Below are 19,231 nucleotides of genomic sequence, written 5' to 3' on the forward strand. Positions count from 1 at the left end.
TTGTCTTGTTTCTTCCCCAAAGTCCTACATTTTCAGGAGGAGTAAGCGAGGAAAGGCCCGCGAGGTACCGTCTTTCTTTATTTCTCTCATTCGCCGTCAGGAATCCATCCACCACTCATTCCATCTCAGCATTCCCCATCACCGGCCATCCCCTAATTCAACGCCATCACCTATAACATTACATGAGCTGTAGTTCTGTAGTTGTAGCCTTCTTGCTATCCAGTTTCTGCGACAACCAACCGGAGTGGGAAGGGATACAGATTACTTTATCCCAGATACTCAGTTAAAGATCAGGTTTGTTCAGTCCGAGACTATTCCCAGTCGCAAAGTAAGCACATTGGTTAGAAAACGGACTTTCCTTTCCCGAAGGTCAGCTCTTCACCAGCTAATTGGTCAAAGGGTAACAAGGGCGTCTGTTGCTCAGCCGGTAAGTCAGACGTCTTTCCAATCGGGAGGTTGGTGTTTTGATTTGTGGTTCCCCCCTGTCTAAACATCCCCTATCCGGCTGATAGCGACAGCCCAGTTAGCATCTTCAAGGCATCTCCGCCTTGTTATTGGACCTTGTTCACCCTCTCACCTGTAGGTATCAATATACAATGGCTACTGCTATTTAACAGAGCAGGGGAGTTGAACGTCGGTACGCTGGACGTAACAAGAACCCGGCCAATCACAGCTGACATTTAAAATCCTTAAAACCGGTGTTCGAGCCATCAGGAAAGATGGCGGACAAAGTCTAGCGTCGGATCCATAACTGGAACTGCATGGAGATTAGCGTTAGCCTCGTCGAAAGCCCATCGTGAGAATGCCTGCTTCTTGCTGTTGTCAGGACAACAACAACCATCCGCCCTCAGCTGTGAATAGCCCCTCCAATCGCGAGCCGCGGACAGTGCCCGAAGAAACCTCGGCCGCGAATGAGAAGCAGCGCAATCACACCGAAGGGCGTCAGAAGTTCACTAAAGGTTAATTGGCAAAACAGAAGACATTAAGAGCTGACGCTGCAGACCCTCTCCTCGTGTCTCCAGGAGGGCGGCTGTGAGGTACAGCTCTCCCACCGCAGCACTTTCCAAGACTGTTGGCATGCAGCTCCCCCGGCCAAGGACGGCGGCGATGCTAATGCGAGGGCAGAGGCTAGAATTAGCGCTGCAAGGTCGCTTGTATCACCCCGGGGCTACGCCGGCCCCGGGTGAGTGCGGTGTCAAGCGGGGACTCTCTCCGCGGTCGCACTCCAAAAACATAGCACAACTCAGGACCTGACTTGCAGTGATGATGAAGCCGCCGCCTCCACATCGGTTTAATTCAGGTTCTGACCTCGTCCTCGACTTTATCCGTACTGCTAATTCTACTCTGGGTGGGGCGGGCGCATACCCCAACCGTCATTGGGCAAGAGGCTAACCACCGTCTGCTACCACGCTAATTAGATCCACCTGCCAAAATAAGATCGACGCGTACCATAAAAGCTGTTATTGTCGAAACAATTACCGTAAATTCTGGCACATAAGCCGCCACTTTTTTCACATGCTTCGAGAACTGTTAGGATGCAGCTAATTTATGGATTTTTATGGGGTAATTACGCTACCTTCCCTCCAGCGGACAAATTAAACTCTTTCGACAAAACACCTTGCATTAGGGATAATTCTTCAACTCAGTCAATGACGTGCAGAAATTCATCCGATGAAAGAAATAGAGCTGCTGCACATAAATTCGGCATTTGTGTGTTATGCATCAGTCGTTGTAGATGTCACCGTCATTTATTCAGTTAAAAGTTTTCGGTCGGTCTGAGGAAGGCGTCTGCTTGCTACACACTCCCGTCTTTGCCAAATCTCAGGAATGGCAGGAAAGCCGTTCCTTAATTTCTCAACTCCGGCCAAAATCCTCCCCAAAGTTGTTTAGTTCCTGAATGAGGTAGTTTTTAAAAGCGCTAACTAGCTTTCCCGAGCTCTCCTCCAGCTTCTACGAGCTTGTCCTCCTGACCCGTCCCGCTTTTGTTTTTTTTCCAAGGCCGTTTTATCTCCAGAAATCAATGTTGTCATTTGGATTTAATCGCCACCTCTTGAGTGGAGTGCGCAGATTGATATGGGCGAGGATGAGAAGGGCCGCTCACGGTGAAGTGGGTTCTTGTTGTTGATGGCTCTGACAACCGTAGGCATTGACCCAGCTGTGACGCCGCTGCGCCGATCAATTCCTCAGATATATAATTGTGGGCCATCTGAGATTTCGCTCTGCGCCGAGATGTAGCCTGGAAAATAAACTACCTCCCCTCTTCAACACGCCGCTGCTTTCGCACTCGTCGCTCCCCGTCCTTTTGTCCTTCCTCTTATTTTCATTCTCAAATCTCATCCCGCCCGCTAAGCTAGCCCGCGCGCTAACAGACCCACGCTGTATGTCTCGTCATGTGGATTTTCAGAGGCTTTGCTCCGGAGTGGACCTGGAAAATGAGCTCCCCCGCAGAAACAATCCCCATCACCCTCGGGGTACTCCCCCGCTTGCTCCCAGAAGAAGTGACCTTACGGACACATACCCTGTTCTTTTATTTTGACTTAGCAGATAGCGCGCTACGGATAATATGCCGTTTTGCCCTTCTGGGTCGTCTCTCCAGGTGCAGAAGTAATTCCCCATCACCCTCAGGGTACTCCCCCACTTGCTCCCAGAAGAAGTGACCTTACGGACACATACCCTGTTCTTTTACTTTGAGCTAAAAGTTAGCAGATAGCACGCTACGGATAACACGCTGCTTCACCTTTCTGGGTCGTCTCTCCAGGTGCAGAAGCACTTCCCCATCACCCTCAGGGTACTCCCCCACTTGCTCCCAGAAGAAGTGACCTTACGGACACATACCCTGTTCTTTTATTTTCAGCTAAAAGTTAGCAGATAGCACTCTACGGATAACATCCCGATACGCTTGTTTGGGTCGTTTCTCCGGGTGGAGAATCGGTCGACCAAAAGTAACATGAAGCGGCGTTTAACCCGGGCCCCTACACTTAAAGGCTAGCGGCGCCCAAAGACGTCAAGGTGGTGCGTCAGAACTCCGCTGAACTTAAGTTCAATCTGCCTCAGACCTCCTTTACCCGTCCTGACTCCTTTCTGGAAGTCCCGCTCAATCTAAACCGTCTTGAGATGCAGAGTTTGTGACAGCGGAGGTTTCGCAGCGCCGTCTCTCCAGGGGTCGGGGCCGGCTCGCTCTGACCAACGCATTGATTTTTCAGTTCGGTCACGCGGCGATATTTGCCCACCGCGCCTCATTTGTTGACCGCCTGCAGGTTGAATTCACATGATCGGCGTCCCCAGAGGAACCCGGAGAAGCCCGGGATCCATCCGGATGGTTTATTTACCTCCACCGAGTTCAGTCTATAGAATGACTATTTCTTTTTCTGCAATAAAAACGATGAGTCGCTGCGGGGCTTTTAGAGGCCGGGGTAGCGACCCTGACGTCAAAGTGGAACTATTATTCTCCAGATTGTTTTAAATTGCAGCAGATTTGTTTCCAGACGGGTTGGCTTAGGTTATTAATGGAAATCTGGAGCCTGACGGAACATTCTGGTTTTCTTTTATTTTTACTTGTTAAAACGAAATTGCCGTGGCTCATAGTTCGCTAATGACATTAGCGCACTCGCTAAAGGACACGGCCGCTATCGGAACGTCTCGCTGCGGAAAAGGTCGGTGAGTTTCGTCGTCCTCCGAGATGCAACAACCGACTCAATCGCTGATTCTTCCTGATCGCTGATTTTAACTAGCTGTTTTTTTTACCAACGAACCCTTTTAAAGTGTTAGCTTGCGTCGTGGAAAATGGACGGATCAGGGAATGGTCAAGCTAGCGGGTCAGATTAGCATACGGTAACCAAAACCCTCTGTTTCTGTGAACTTAGCTCAGTGATTCTCAATTATTTTCTGAAACTCCGTCCCCTAGGAAGAAGAAAACATTTCTATTAATCCCATAATTTGTCTATAAAATAGTTGTATGTACACCTCTGCTTAACATTGTATCCTTATTAACAGTAAAGAAAAGAAAATATAGAAACATAGATCGACTTGCAACAAATAACTTTATTCACATTGTTTTTTAGTCAGTAGCAATAAACATTTAAAGGGCATCAATTTGCGTGAAATTTTTAAAAATTAAATCCTTATTTAAACACGAAAAAGTTTTTAATCGACTTAAACATTTGATACTGAAAAATACAATTAAATAAAATGAGTAAATAATAAATTCAAATTGATTAGCAACAATAACTCAGGAGCACAATAACTTACAAAACAAATATGAATAAAACAGTTTGTGCTGATTTTTTATTTTTTTTATTTTATTATGAAAATGAAGAAGTCAGGATTAACGGCCATAATGAGCACGTTTTGCAGTGCACGGCTTTTCAAAGCGTGATACTTAACTCTCAGCTCGCAGTAAACACACCATCTTAACTCGTCTCCCGTAGCAGACAGAGTGAAACCAACTTGCAACAAAGAATAACTTTATTAACGTTGTTTTTTAGTCGGTAACGGAAAAGATTACACCAATTTGCCTGAAATCTAAAATCAATCCTTATTTAAACCATAAACATCACTGAACCATTTGATCGATTTATAAAACACAATACAAAACAAAATAAATAAGACAATTAAACCATGGCGCTAATACTCTTAGCGCCACTTAGCGACGCCACTGACACCTACTGTGGCTGCGCTATTACACTTTATGCTAGCGCAGCAAAAATACCAAATAAATCCCGCTATTTGAGAAGCGACGGCCGAGATTATTAACATTCAGGATTCACAAGCTGCTTCAAAGTTACCTCTCCTAAGTTTTCCGCTTAATCCCCCCCTCCCTTGTAATGTGATTACATTCAGAGGAGACAGGCAGCTTTCATGCTTCTTGCAGCTTCTTGCTTCTTGTGTGTCTCTGAACCGCCGTGGAAGTAATTCGCTTCACGCGAGTCAAAACGTCGGGCCGATGTTTTCCGGTGACCTTCCTTCAGCGTTCGTCTTAAATAACAAAAAAAAAAAAACTCCCACTAATCCACGTCGATTCCGTGGGTTTGCTGAAATCCCGGCCGCCGCTGAACTTTCCTAGCCAGTTACCGCCGGCAACTCGGCTTTCTCCTCCTCGCTCTTCTTCCTCGCTCCCTCAGATCCCTTTTACAAAATAAAGAAAAGGAAAAAAAAAAACCAGGAGTGAGTCACCGATGACTCCATACGTCCCTCCCGTGACCCTTTTCCCACATTTTCTTCTTCTTTTTTTAAAAGCGGCGCCGGCGTACAGCTTCCACCGCGCCCACTCTCCAGGTAGGACGCCCGCCCCGTGACTCAGCCTCGCTTCCTCCACTCGGAAGCCCGAAATACGACTTTCGGCTTCGCTTCTTCGCGCAAAGCCGTTCGTCGGCGGAGGGTTTAGAGCCGGTTCGGTTTCCGGTTCCTCCTCGCCCGTCGAAGTGTTGTTGAGCAAGACGCCGAACTGTCCATGACGGCTAAAAAATGTCGTTAAGCTGTACGTGTAACCGAATGTGACAGTAAAAGCATCCCTCCTTCTTCTTGCAGTCGGAGCACGGCAAACATTCGAGGGCCGGATTACGAGGCATCGGGTTTTATCGGATCCTTTTGTGCGAGGCGTGATGGTCGGGGATAGACGCCGCGCGCTTCGGCGCCGCCGTAAATCCCGGCCTTCATAGCCGCCGTTAAAATAATGAACCCTCACCTCCAGCCGTGCGCGGGGATTTCGCGTTAATGCCCGGCTTTAAAAGTTCCCCCGCCCCGAAGCGACGCGTCTCACCTGCTTCCCGCTCTGACATTGACGCCGTTAGCTGGAACGCCGGAGGCTGCGGGAACCGTTGCCAAGACCCTGACTTTTCAGGGACAAAGAGTTTAATAGGATATTATATCAGCGAATGTCGCCGTTTGGCTTTCGCCGTCCGTAACGTGGAGTTTGCCTCGCGGCGGTGGAACCGCCTCCCCTCCTTCCCCGAGTCAGATAAACAAAATCAAAACACACAAAGGAGGAGGAGTTCCTTCCCGTCAGTCATCGGTTATTGCACCGTTTAACTTTTTAAGGTTTTTTTAAGCAATTTCAAAGTTTGAACCACAAAGTAATCCGTGGCGGAGGAGCGAGGAGGTGACGTACCGCCGGATCGGATCAATATCTGTGAAGGGTTCCTTGTTGGTTTTGTGTTTGATTGACACTTAAAACCATCAGGAGGGTAAATTCAACCTGCTAACAGAAGCGCAGTTTGTTAGCGCTTCACTAAGTAGCACAGTGGACTCTCGCTACTTGGGTTTTTTTTTTTTTTTTTTTTTTTTAGGTAGTTCAGTTCTCACAATTTATCATTCTTTAACTTTTTTTTTTTTTTTTTTTTGGCAGTATTTGATTTTTTTTTTCGTTATGAAATAGCCATGTTCACGTCTAAGAAAAAAAAAAAAACAGTAAAAAAAATAGTAAAATGAAACTAGAATTTATTTTATAAAATAAAAAATCTCCTTGTATCTCGACATCGATGGCTTAAAAGACCGTCGTTCGGATCCGCTGACGGACGAAGAAAAAATCAGGGCTGCGGAATTTTATAAAAGCATTTCTATGGTTTTATGTAACCAGGGAGGTTAGCAAAGGGCTGAGTGAGTTTGGTTTACGGTTAATATATCTACTAAATACTATCAAAAAGATCCAATTATCTGTCCACTGTATTTCTATATGTGTTGTATTGTTAGCGTAGCAACGTTAATCACTCCAGTTGCGGCGTATATGCTACTCCGGACCGTCGCACACATGCAGCGAAGTTAGCAAATGGAAATCCTGACCTCTGCATCGCCTCCTTGTTGCCGTAGCAACACCTAATGCTTCATACAATGAGCGCAAAGTGAATCACGCGAAAGTGACTGAAGTCTCGATGTGGCTGCGTTTTACCTGCCGGCGCTTTCAGGTGTAAATAGCTTTTCTTCACTTTTTAAATCTGGCTTTATGTTGACAGTTTTTAACAACAGGACTACTTGACGATATGACTACAACACTACTTAACTATATGACTACCTGACTACTTAGTTATATGACTACATGAGCGCCTGACTACTTGACCGCTCGACTTCATGACTACATGACTGCCTGAAAACCTGACCAACTGACTACTTGACCGCTTGACTACACTTCATGACCACCTAACCGTATGACTACCTGACTACAGGACTACCTAGCCACATGACCACATGATTACCTGAAGACATGACCCACCTGACTACTTGACCCCTGGACTACATGACTACTTCACTTCATGACTGACCACCTGACTACTTCACTACCTGGCTACCTAACCACATGACCACTTGACTACCTGAAAACCTGACCAACTGACTCATGACCGCTGGACTGTATGACTTCTTCAACTCATGACATCATGACCACCTGACCACCGGACTATCTGACTACAGGACCACCTAACCACATGACTACCGGAAAACCTGGCCACCCGAGTACTTGACCGCTGGACCATATGACTACCTGACCACCTGGCTACTTAACTACCTGACTACCTAACCACATGACAGCTTGACCACCTGAAAAACTGACTACTTGACCACTGGACTTCATGACTACTTGACTTCTTGACTACCTAACCACATGACCACCTGACTACCTGAAAACCTGACCAACTGACTACTTGACCGCTGGACTACATGACCTCCTTACTTCATGACTACGTGACCACCGGACTACCTTGACAACAGGACCACCTAACCACATGACTACCTGAAAACCTGACCACCTGAATACTTGACCTCTGGACCATATGACAACTTCACTTCATGACTACCTGACCACCTCGCTACTGGACTACCCGACTACCTAACCACATGACAACTTGACTACCTGAAAACCTGAAGAACTGACTACTTGACCGCTGGACGACATGACTTCTTCACTTCACGACATCATGACTATCTGACCACTTGACTACTTGAAAAACCTTACCAACTGACTACTTGACCGCTGGACTACACCTACTGGACTACTTGAAAATCTGACCAACTGATTACTTGACCTCTGTACCATATGACAACTTCACTTCATGACTACCTGACCACCTGGCTACTTCACTACCTGACTACCTAACCACATGACCGCTGGACTGCATGACCTCCTCACTTCATGACTACCTGACCACTGGACTACCTTGACAACAGGACCACCTAACCACATGACTACCTGAAAACCTGACCACCTGACTACTTGACCTCTGGACCACATGACCACTTGACTACCTGACCAACTGACTACTTGACCGCTGGACTACATGACTTCTTCACTTCATGACATCATGGCTACCTGACCCCCTGGCTACTGGACTACCTGACCACCGGACCATCTGACCACAGGACCAACGAACCACATGACCACCGGAAAACCTGATGACCAGACCACCTGACTACATGCCTTCTTCACTTCCTGACCACCAGCCTGTCTGACCACCCGACTACGTGACCACAGGACTTCCTGACTGGCCGACATCCTTATTTTTTAGGTAAATTCTGACTAGCAGACTGGAAGGGAAAAGTTTATATCCTCTTCCAGGCACCCGCAGGTCTAGATCACCCTGTTTTTATTACCAAAAAAAAAAACTTAATTCCGTCTTCGGTGGACCGAGGGAATGAATGGACTCGGCTCGTGTTTCTTTTTCTGCTCATTTTTTTTTCATTTTTTTAAAATGTATTTTCATCTGTTTTCGACGTCCGCCTTCCCTTTCCAGCCGGACCCGCGGTCGCCGTTCGACTCTCCTGACGTCTGGCGTTAAAGAAAAGTGATTAGTTTTAGTGATTAGTGGAAGGAGAGGCGAGAGTGTGTTCTAACGGCCCCTCTGGAGAGAACACACACACACACACACACACACGCGTGGGATGTTTGTCCTTGACAGGGATTTATTGAAAACAGTTTAAACGATTTTCAGGGTTGAAGGCGCCGCCGTCTCTTAAATCGTTCTGACGAACCGAAAGAAGGATAAAAAAAAAAAAAAAAAACAACAACAAAACAACCCGCTAACGGGGAGGACCTGCTCCGGCTGGGACCTTCAGCGAAGGTTCTCCGCGCTCTGAGGAGCATCAGGAACCCGACGCTCGGAGAAGCAGCGGCGGGTGTGTGTGTGTTCATCAGCTGCTCCATCTCACCCACCCGACCATCCAACCATCACCGCCTGCTAATCGTCCGCCGTCAATTAGTCAGCGGTGGAGTCTCTGACGATCCCTTTGTGTGTGTGTGTGTGTGTGTGTGTGTGTGTGTGTGTGTGTGTGTGTGTGTGTGTGTGTGTGTGTGTGGTTGCGTCGTGTCGATAGGAAGACGTGGAGGCGGAGAATCGAAGGAACACCAGGACCAAACCGGTGCCAAAGCTGACCGCGCACCAAGAGGAGGTGAGGACCAGATGGACACACACACACACACACACACACACACACACACGGACACAAATCGTGCACCAATGCAACACATCAACATCAGTTGTCCATTCACACGCACAAACATACACACATACACACATTAATGCAACAAATCAACATCAGTTGCCCATTGTCAAACACACAGCCATACACACACACACACACACACACACACACACACACACATGGACACGGACACAAATCGTGCACCAATGCAACACACAGCGTTGTCAAACACACACACACACACAAACACAAACTAATCGCGCACCAGTGCAAACAATCAACATCAGTTTGCCATTCTGTCTCATACACTAAAACACACACACACACACACACACACACACACACACTAATGCAACAAATCAACATCAGTTGGCCATTCTGTCTCTCACACACACACACAAACACACACACACACACACACACAAATCATGCACCTGTGCAACCAATCAACATCAGTTGTTCATTCTCATACACAAACTCACAAACACACTCACACACACACACACACACACAGATGCAATGAATCAATATCAGTTGTCCATTGTAAAACACACACACACAGACTCACACACACACACACACAGACTCACACACACACACACACACACACAGACTCACACACACAAATCGTGCACCAATGCAACACATCAACATCAGTTGTTCATTCTCACACACAAACTCACAAACACACACACAAATTGTACACTGATGCAAATAAATTTAACATCAGTTTTCCATTCACACACACACACACACACACAAACTAATCGTGCATCAGTGCAAAAAACAACATCAATTTGCCATCCTGTCTTCTCTCACACACTAAAACACACACACACTCACACACACACACAGATACAACGAATCAATATCAGTTGTCCATTGTAAAACACACACACACACACACATAAATCGTGCATCAATGCAACACATCAACATCAGTTGTTCATTCTCATATAACAAACTCACAAACACACACACAAATTGTACACTGATGCAAATAAATTTAACATCAGTTTTCCATTCACACACACACACACACACACACACACAAATCGTGCACCTGTGCAACCAATCAACATTAGTTGTTCATTCTCATACACAAACTCACAAACACACACACACAAACTAATCGTGCACCAGTGCAAAAAAAACAACATCAATATGCCATCCTGTCTTCTCTCACACACTAAAACACACACACACACACACACACACACACACACACAGATGCAACGAATCAATATCAGTTGTCCATTCTCACACACAAACTCTCAAACACACAAGCAAATTGTACACTGATGCAAATAAATTTAACATCAGTTTTCCATTCACACACACACACACACACACACACAAAGAGGAGTAAAGCACCCCCAGTGGATTTTGCCACCATTTTTAGTAAATAACACAACAATCACCCCTGACCCCACTGGTGGTGCGTAAAGGTCTACACACACACACACACACACACACACACACACACACTTCATCAATTTCCCGTGGACATGCATTAACCTATAATTACTTAAAGCCCAACCAGCTTTGACAGCCTTGTCAGAGTCCATTGTTTTCTTAGGTTTCCTCTTGTGAATCTGAACCCCCTCCCTGCTCAGATCTCCTCCCAGGCCTCCGCCAGCATCCTGCGCGGCAGGAAGGACGGCACGCTGCAGAAGATCGGGGAGTTCCTGCAGAGTTCCCCCACGCTGCTTGGATCTAAAGGTCGGCGCTCGTCCGTCGCCCCCCGTCTCACGCGAGGAAAGGCCTTCGGAGCCGTGACTCTCCGCCGCCGGAGTAGCGACCGCTCTAATTGGCCGAGGCGGCGGCCGCGTTAAACCGGCAGAAGTTAATGAGCCCGGTGTTGTTGTTTTGACATTTGGGCGCGTACGGAAAAAGAGCCTGGATCCGACAGCCTGCGCGGCTCCTCGGCTACTTGTTGTTCCCCTCCCGCCCTGTAGAGGGCGCTGTGAGCCTTGGCTCAGAAGGATTAGCCTCATTAGCCTTGACGGCTAATGAAGCCTCCTTCATGAGCCGCTTTAGCACCGTTGGGACTTTCTGAAGTTCCCAGAACCTTTCCTGGAAGCAGTCTGATCCTCTGTGCATTGGAATCCCAGAGGTACCGTCTCAACTCCTTTTAACGGAGCTCATGGTGATTGGTCGAACCCATAAGCCACGCCCACTACCGGATACACCTTGTGGACTTCGGGAAGCCAATAGTCAGACGTTTTCTTGGGATTAAGATGGAGTGATGCTTCTGCAAAGGGGTTTCCAAGGCTTGCAGAGAAACAGCAACATGTTCACCAAAATAAGCGTGGCGTTAGCTCACGGCTAACGGAGGTCTTCGCACGGCGAAGCCGTGCAGGGAGGAGATAAAAACGCGTATTCTACCCGCCGTGCAGAACATGAACGCCGTAGCAGCTTCCACCTCCATGTGGTCTGCACGGCTTTGTCTTTGTCTTCTTCTTCAGTGGTTTGTTTTCATGTGTGGTGCTTAAGATGCCCATCACAGACACCACCACGGTCCCTTACTGCCCAGGGAATGCCAAACTGGAGGAGGAGGAGGAGGAGGAGGCTACTTCCTGGAACCAAAGATTGATTGCCGGTTCAGAGCCGAGGTCTTTAGCTCAGCCTGCATCCGAGGTCCTTGCGGTTGTAGATGACATCCCGCTCACCTGCCCCCCCCCCCCAAAAAAAAAACCCGCTCATTGCTATTCACCACATCTCTTGCGGTACCTTTCTAAATTACCTTTCAAGAATCACCTGTGAGTACTCTTTTTCGAGGAGGTCGGAGTAGAGCGACCGTGAGAGTGTACACATGCTTGACAAAGTGTTGGGGGGCGTGTGTGTGTGTGTGTGTGTGTGTGTGTGTGTGTGTGTGTGTGTGTGTGTGTGTGCGTGTGTGTGTGTGTGTGTGTGTTTGGAGGGGTAATGATGGACATAAAGAAAACGAGCATACAAGTCACCTCTGCTCTCCAGCCTCGAGGACAGGACGTTTCCGCCTGTCAATTAATTGTCACCCAGGGGTTCTGATGCTGACTAAACCCCTCATCTCCCCCCTCCGTCTCCACCTCCATCCATCCCTCCATCCTCTCATCATCATGTCTTCCTCCTCTCCCGCTCCCCTGCGGTCTCCTCATCTCGCCCGGGCGCCTGGAAATGCCACCGATAAAAAGGTTTTCCGAAACCCCCGCAAAGAGAAAGAGAGTGTTTTTTTCCCCCGAAAATAACTGGGACCTCGAATGCATCATTTTATTCCCCCGCCATCTCCGAAGCCCAAAAGAGTCCAGCGTCCGGCACACAGCTGCAGGGATTAGTCCGGCCCCGCGGCAACCTGGACCCTGATTGAACCCGTTTAGACGCGACCTCATCGATCCCAGCGATCAATATCCAGCATTTATGCGTTTCCACGCATAAATGTTTCCTCCCCTTCGTCTCGCGCGGCCTCTTCCCGCCTCTTCCGGTACTTTCTTTTGGCATCAACCAAACCCTCCCTTCAACGGTACTGAGTATTAATCCCAATGATTGAGTATTCATTCACGTATCGATTTAGCTTCATTTACGTAGCGGTAATCGTCAGTCCGCCGTGGAGCACTTTTAACACCCAAAGAAACATTTGGACCCGGTTTCCTCGGAAAAGAAAACACTGGGAGCCGCAATTACTTTTTGACGTCTAAAATAAAGGTACCCCTGTATATATTGCTTTTTATTACCTTTACACTTTGTATAAACAAGTGTGTCGTGTGTTGCTTCTGAAATTCACAAAGTATTACGGAGAAAATTAAATTTTATTTATGTAATGAACTCATTTTGAGCTTTGGGCTTTCAGAGCGTGTAGCTGAGCCTTGACCTGAATTTTCAAAATAAATTGGGAAAAAATCACTGTGTCAGTAAACAAGAAAAAATAAATATTTGCAAAATATCTTCATAAATATTTATTTTACCTGGTTTATGGGACTTCTGCTCCTGAACTTCTGCGCACAGCATCTGCAAATCGGGACTTTACCGGCTTCCGCCAGTGTGACGTTATTTTGAGCGACGAAAAATAATAAATATAATTTTATTTAACATTTCAAGATCACAATAATCTTCCAACTTAGAACTAAAAGTCAAAAAAAGGAATTAACATATACTTCAATTAAATATTTATCATTTACTTTCCCAAGCCGCTCGGAGCCGCAGTGTAAAGATGGAAGAGCCACATGGGTTGCCGACCCCTGGCTTTTACCAAAGCGGTGGATCTCAGGACTAAAACATCTCATCACCTTCTCTTCCACCCTGAAAGCTAAGAAGATGATGAGCCTGGTGAGCGGCAGGACCGACCTGGACGGGACGCCGACCTCAGCCTCCTCCTCAACCTTCAGCCTGAGAGCCAAGAAGAACAAAAGGAAACTGTACAGGCCAGAAATCTCCTCGCCCATGAACATGCCGTCACACCCGGTGAGTCTCCGGCACACACACACACACACACACACTGTAGTTTCGTGCACTGCGCTAGGGATTAGCATGATTTCATTAAACCACGCAGTTCAAGATGAAGAGCAGCTGTAAATTAGCATCTGCTGTTCTGGTGGTGGAGATTAGCCTCCATTTTTCAACCTCGGGATTTGATGTGGAAGTGAGATTAGATGTAGAAGAGATGAGATTAGATGAAGAAGAGATGAGACTAGATGTGGAAGTGTTGAGATTAGATGTAGAAGACGTGGGATTAGATGTAGAAGTGAGATTAGATGTAGAAGAGGTGAGATTAGATGTAGATGAGATTAGATGTAGAAGTGGCGGGATTAGATGAAGAAGACGTGAGATTAGATGTAGAAGAGGTGAGATTAGATGTAGAAGAGGTGAGATTAGATGTAGAAGAGGTGAGATTAGATGTAGAAGAGGTGAGATTAGATGTAGAAGTGAGATTAGATGTAGAAGAGATGAGATTAGATGTAGAAGAGTTGAGATTAGATGAAGAAGAGATGAGACTAGATGTGGAAGTGTTGAGATTAGATGTAGAAGACGTGGGATTAGATGTAGAAGTGAGATTAGATGTAGAAGAGGTGAGATTAGATGTAGATGAGATTAGATGTAGAAGTGGCGGGATTAGATGAAGAAGACGTGAGATTAGATGTAGAAGAGGTGAGATTAGATGTAGAAGAGGTGAGATTAGATGTAGAAGAGGTGAGATTAGATGTAGAAGAGGTGAGATTAGATGTAGAAGTGAGATTAGATGTAGAAGAGATGAGATTAGATGTAGAAGAGTTGAGATTAGATGAAGAAGAGATGAGACTAGATGTGGAAGTGTTGAGATTAGATGTAGAAGACGTGGGATTAGATGTAGAAGTGAGATTAGATGTAGAAGAGATGAGATTAGATGTAGAAGAGGTGAGATTAGATGTAGAAGAGATGAGATTAGATGTAGAAGTGGCGGGATTAGATGAAGAAGACGTGAGATTAGATGTAGAAGAGGTGAGATTAGATGTAGAAGTGGCGGGATTAGATGAAGAAGACGTGAGATTAGATGTAGAAGAGGTGAGATTAGATGTTGAAGAGGTGAGATTAGATGTAGAAGAGATGAGATTAGATGTAACGGAAGTGAAATTAGATGGAAAAATTGTGAGATTAGATGTTGAAGGATTGAGATTATATGTAGGGGAAGTGAGATTAGAGGTAGAAGACGTGAGATTAAATGTAGAGGAAGTTAGATTAGATGTAACAGATATGAGATTAGATTTAGTCAAAGTGAGATTAGATACATAGGCGAGATTAGATGTGAAGAAATTAAGATTAGATGATTAGATTAGAACCGCAGACCTGACCGTTCTTTGCTCCAGAGATGGAAGCTCCTCCTGGAGGCTCAACTGTCAAGATCTTCCTCTTCAGAGCTTCTTTGTCTCCCGAACAGTTTATTGGTTATATATTTACAAGCAGCCGCAAAAGGAAGCTTCTCCTCGGGATTAAAACATCCCATAATCAGGCCAGAAATAAAACGGCGTTGGCCGGGAAAGCGTTTGTTCAGGCCGTCTATGAAACGATTTCCCCAAGAGTTAAGCCATAAGTGGCCTGTTGCCGCGGTTACAGAGCTAACCCGGGTCATACCATCGTCACACCCGGACTGTACCAAGTTAACCATTTTGCGCCGACTCGTCCTGACCCTCCGGTGCTCCTAATCCCAGATCATCACCAGCGACAACGACGCCAGGGAGAGCGACCACCAGATCATGAAGAGGCGTCTCCGCTCCCGCACGGCCAGATGAACCCGCCATGCTACGCTAGCTCAGCGAGGCTAGCCCTGCTGCGTCCCAAAGCCCGAGTAACAGCGAGCTCCTCGTTAATCTAGTACTAACCACTCATGTATTTAAGCTATTTATGCCAGAGCTGAGTGACAAGTTATGCTAGCTAGGAGGCGGATTAACCCCTGTATGATTTACCGTCATCTTTATTGTAATTTAATTTGATTTTATTTAGAAACATTTAGCCTGAACAAATCTTCCTGCCGGACCCCCTCGGTTCAGGCAAAGATGGAGCTGAGGCAGAGAGACGTCCGAAAAAGGGAACCGAACGAGGCGAGGGAGACTATGCTATGTACGCTAAGCTAAGTCAGGCTAGTGGTAACCTCAGTTACCATTGGTAATTGGTCATGGTATGGTATGGTAATGGTAATGGTAATTCTCAGTTAAAAGCTCATGACAGCCCTTTTTGATGCTAGACTTGGGAATTGCAAGTATTTTGTTGGTAGCATAATGCTAACAGATGCTAAAAGACCTTCACGGATCGCTAAAAGAACATTTTTTAGTAGGAAGACATAGCTGCACCATAAGAGTATTTCTACTCCGTGTCCTCATCCCACTTCTATACGACTCCAGTTAGCACTTTATGCTAAGCTAAGTGGCCAGCCTTCCGCCTTCAGCTCCAGGACAGACACACCGAGGAGGGGTTGTGTAAGTCACAGTACTCGCCAGTAAACGCAGTACTAACTTTTCTACTCATTTTATAGATAATATCTCTAGTTTATATCTTTAAGTGCAATTTTTTTTTTTTTTTTCTGGATCCGTAAACATTCTGTGATCGACTTAGATTCGTATAAATCTCGATTTTAAAGTCGATTTTTCCTGAAATGATTGTAAAGAAGCTGCTCACCGTTTGTATCCTATTCGTCAGTAAATGCTGTTTTTCTTTTTTACTGTGTTTTTAAACGCATCCGAAGCAACACGGCGGCTTCGCTCCCCCCCGCGCCAGCTAGCTTAGCATTGAGCGGTTCGCGTAAACATACATTCCAGGTCATCAGTGCGGCCATTCACACCGACTCCGGACCAGTGGATGTGAAGTCAGCCCTGGACCAAACTCCATTCAAAAAAACGCTGATTTTAAATCGGGAAATTGTGAAGTGGGATTGTTGTATCGTGAGAATCAGTATCATGATGTTGTTGCTACGACATCCTTTCATAGCCGTTTAGAAACCTAATCGACCCTTTTTGAAAATGCTGCGCCCTTCCTGAAAGAAGTTCCAATCTGTTCGTCACCCATCATAACTCCATAATAGAACGTGTATTTGAAGCCTTTTAAAGGAGGTATGCTAACGGTTCTGTCGACAGCTCATGCTAAGCTAGCTAGCAGGAGGCAGGTGTCTTGTGGTCTTAGCAGATTCCTGGAGTCCCTTTAAAGTCTCACTGCACTTTATCTCCCCTTCTGATTGGAGGGTGAGGTTTCTACTGTCGCTTTTCTCCGGACGCCACGTGGAAAAGAAATGAAGAACCACATCTGGCGTGTGTTTTTTAATTCTTTTTTTTTTTTAATTTGAGAATCATATTAAATTGTCGTCGCTGCCTCGACTCTCAAACTGCCTGCCGCCTCCTCCTTGGTTCTGAACGTGAGCGGGGAAGCAATGTCGTAGCGACACTGATCGCTCCTGTGACTTTCCAAACGTAGCTACGCCGGGTTGGCTAGCGTTGGGGAAAACGTGGCTCCTTGCAAGATGAAGTCTGGGGGCGGAGCCTATTGGCTGAGAAACCACCCTGGGCCAATCAAAAGGCCACATATAGAGACTTAGAACCACCTTCACGTCATGCAGACAACCCGTCATTCATTTTAGCATTATATAGAGGCATACAAGTATCGCCCCTCTCATTCAAAGGTCAACTGGAGACATACAACACTTTCCCCATTAACATGTAACATTCATTCACATGTCATGCAGAGGAAGGTGGAGAGATTCAGAGAAGGTGTCCGAGGAGGTTCTCCATCATCCAGGTCTCGGTGTATTCTCGTCGAAATCTTCTTGTCGTGGCGACTGGACTTGAATTTCTTCACTTGAAGACGTTTCTCCTCCCACCCCAGAGGCGTCTTCAGTTCTGATGACCTGCAGGGGTGATTCCCAGTAGAGCTGCCAGGGTTTTGGGGGTTCAAGGGGGTTGTTATGCTAATGGGGTGTCGTTTGTTGGGAACAAGAAGAGCAGCTTTTGGGGATTTAGTCAGTCAAAAACCAATACGGCCATGTGTTCACACTTACAGAGCATTGAAGTAGTGTTTCTCTTAAGACCCACGGTGCAAAAGTACAAAAACATTATAATTTGTCACAGAAATAACGACAGGTTATGGTTTTCTTTTGATTTGTTTATTAAGTGACAGTAGAACTAAGGTGCTGTTGCAAAGAAAAAAGGATTGGACAGCAATACGGAGGGCATGTCCAGACTCTGGCCAGACAAGACCGATGGATCCCGAGGAGTCAAAGAAGCCAGTTTTTTAAAAAACAGAAAAATCATCCCTGAACAGAGGAGTGGGAACATACAACTTAAACATATAACGTCATATTGGAATACCAAGATGTCTTGGCACACATGGACCAGGACCTCCAAACAACCAGGAATTAGCATTAGCATAGACTTAGCTTCTGCCTCCGAAACCTGGACCCGCCCTGGCAGTTCTATTGGGAAATTCAAGTCCAGTTGCCAAGACAGGAGACTACATAAGCTTTGTCATGCAGTGATCCCTCGCTATAACACTGTTTACTTTTCACGGTTTCGCTACTTCACGGATTTGCGTCGTGCATTGTGTTCTGCATTCTGATTGGCTAAAAAGTCACTCCGCTTCTTCTCTACCTGTGCGTCAATAACGTTGCAGTTTAATATGTAAAAATACGTAAAACACCTTGCTGAATTTACATGACGTACGTGCAAATTCTCTCGCAATTTCGAGTTTCTCTAAAACCCATAATGTTGACAAAACAAAACAAAAGGGCCCAAAAGGCAGCGGAAGATGCTATCTATCGCAGATAAAGTTAAACTTCTGGACATGCTAAGGGAAGCTAAAAGCTATGCGGTTGTAGGTCGGCATTACGGAATGAATGAATCTTCCGTTCGTTCCATAAAGAAGGAAGAAAAAAACATAAGGACGACAGCAGCGATGTATAATAGAGTATTTAACTGTATAATAATTGTAAAAAAAAAAATAAAGGTTTCTACTTTACGGATTTTGCCTATCACAGGTTCTTTTTGGAACGTAACCCCTGCGAAAAACAAGGGTTTACTGTATTTGCACTGTGTGTGTGTGTGTGTGTGTGTGTGTGTGTGTGTGTGTGTGTGTGTGTGTGCGTGCGCACGTGATGAATCATCTGTTAGCTTGCAACAAACAAGCTCTTCACCTCGGGCTGCGGCGCCCAAACGTCCTGCGCCGCCGAGCGCTGGCATTTAAAAGACGGCTCGTGCGGCGGGACGTGCGCTTTTTCTCGCAATTAGCGGCGGATTTCTGGGAAAATCGGCCGAAGCGGCGCCGGACTCCTCGGGTGGCGTTCGGGAGAACGAGACGTACAGAAAAACCCGTGAACTCAAAACGTCGCCGCGACGAC

The 19,231-nt window shown here is 46.2% G+C and overlaps 1 protein-coding gene across 6 annotated transcripts in view; it reads left to right on the forward strand.

The window, feature by feature from the left end:
* The window catches only part of kif20ba (kinesin family member 20Ba), a 50,198-nt gene extending 31,359 nt beyond the window's left edge, over nt 1–18,839 (forward strand). For 2 of the 6 annotated variants that reach the window (XM_086175004.1, XM_086175014.1), the window contains exons 29-33: nt 23–64; nt 9,298–9,372; nt 11,022–11,127; nt 13,688–13,842; nt 15,564–18,839. In XM_086175004.1, the coding sequence (XP_086031130.1) occupies nt 23–64; nt 9,298–9,372; nt 11,022–11,127; nt 13,688–13,842; nt 15,564–15,644 (459 nt within the window). In that variant the 3' untranslated portion in view covers nt 15,645–18,839. Of the gene's footprint in view, nt 1–22; nt 65–9,297; nt 9,373–11,021; nt 11,128–13,687; nt 13,843–15,563 lie in introns of those variants that run through there. The other 4 variants (XM_086175022.1, XM_086175046.1, XM_086175029.1 and 1 more) reach the window with 3 other exon arrangements.
* The last annotated feature ends 392 nt before the right edge of the window (nt 18,840–19,231 follow it).

This window comes from Fistularia commersonii, chromosome 2 (genome assembly GCF_037954325.1).
Source record: "Fistularia commersonii isolate RoL2024-O1a breed Wild chromosome 2, RoL_Fcom_v1.0, whole genome shotgun sequence".
In the NCBI taxonomy this organism is placed as follows: Eukaryota; Metazoa; Chordata; class Actinopteri; order Syngnathiformes; family Fistulariidae; genus Fistularia; species Fistularia commersonii.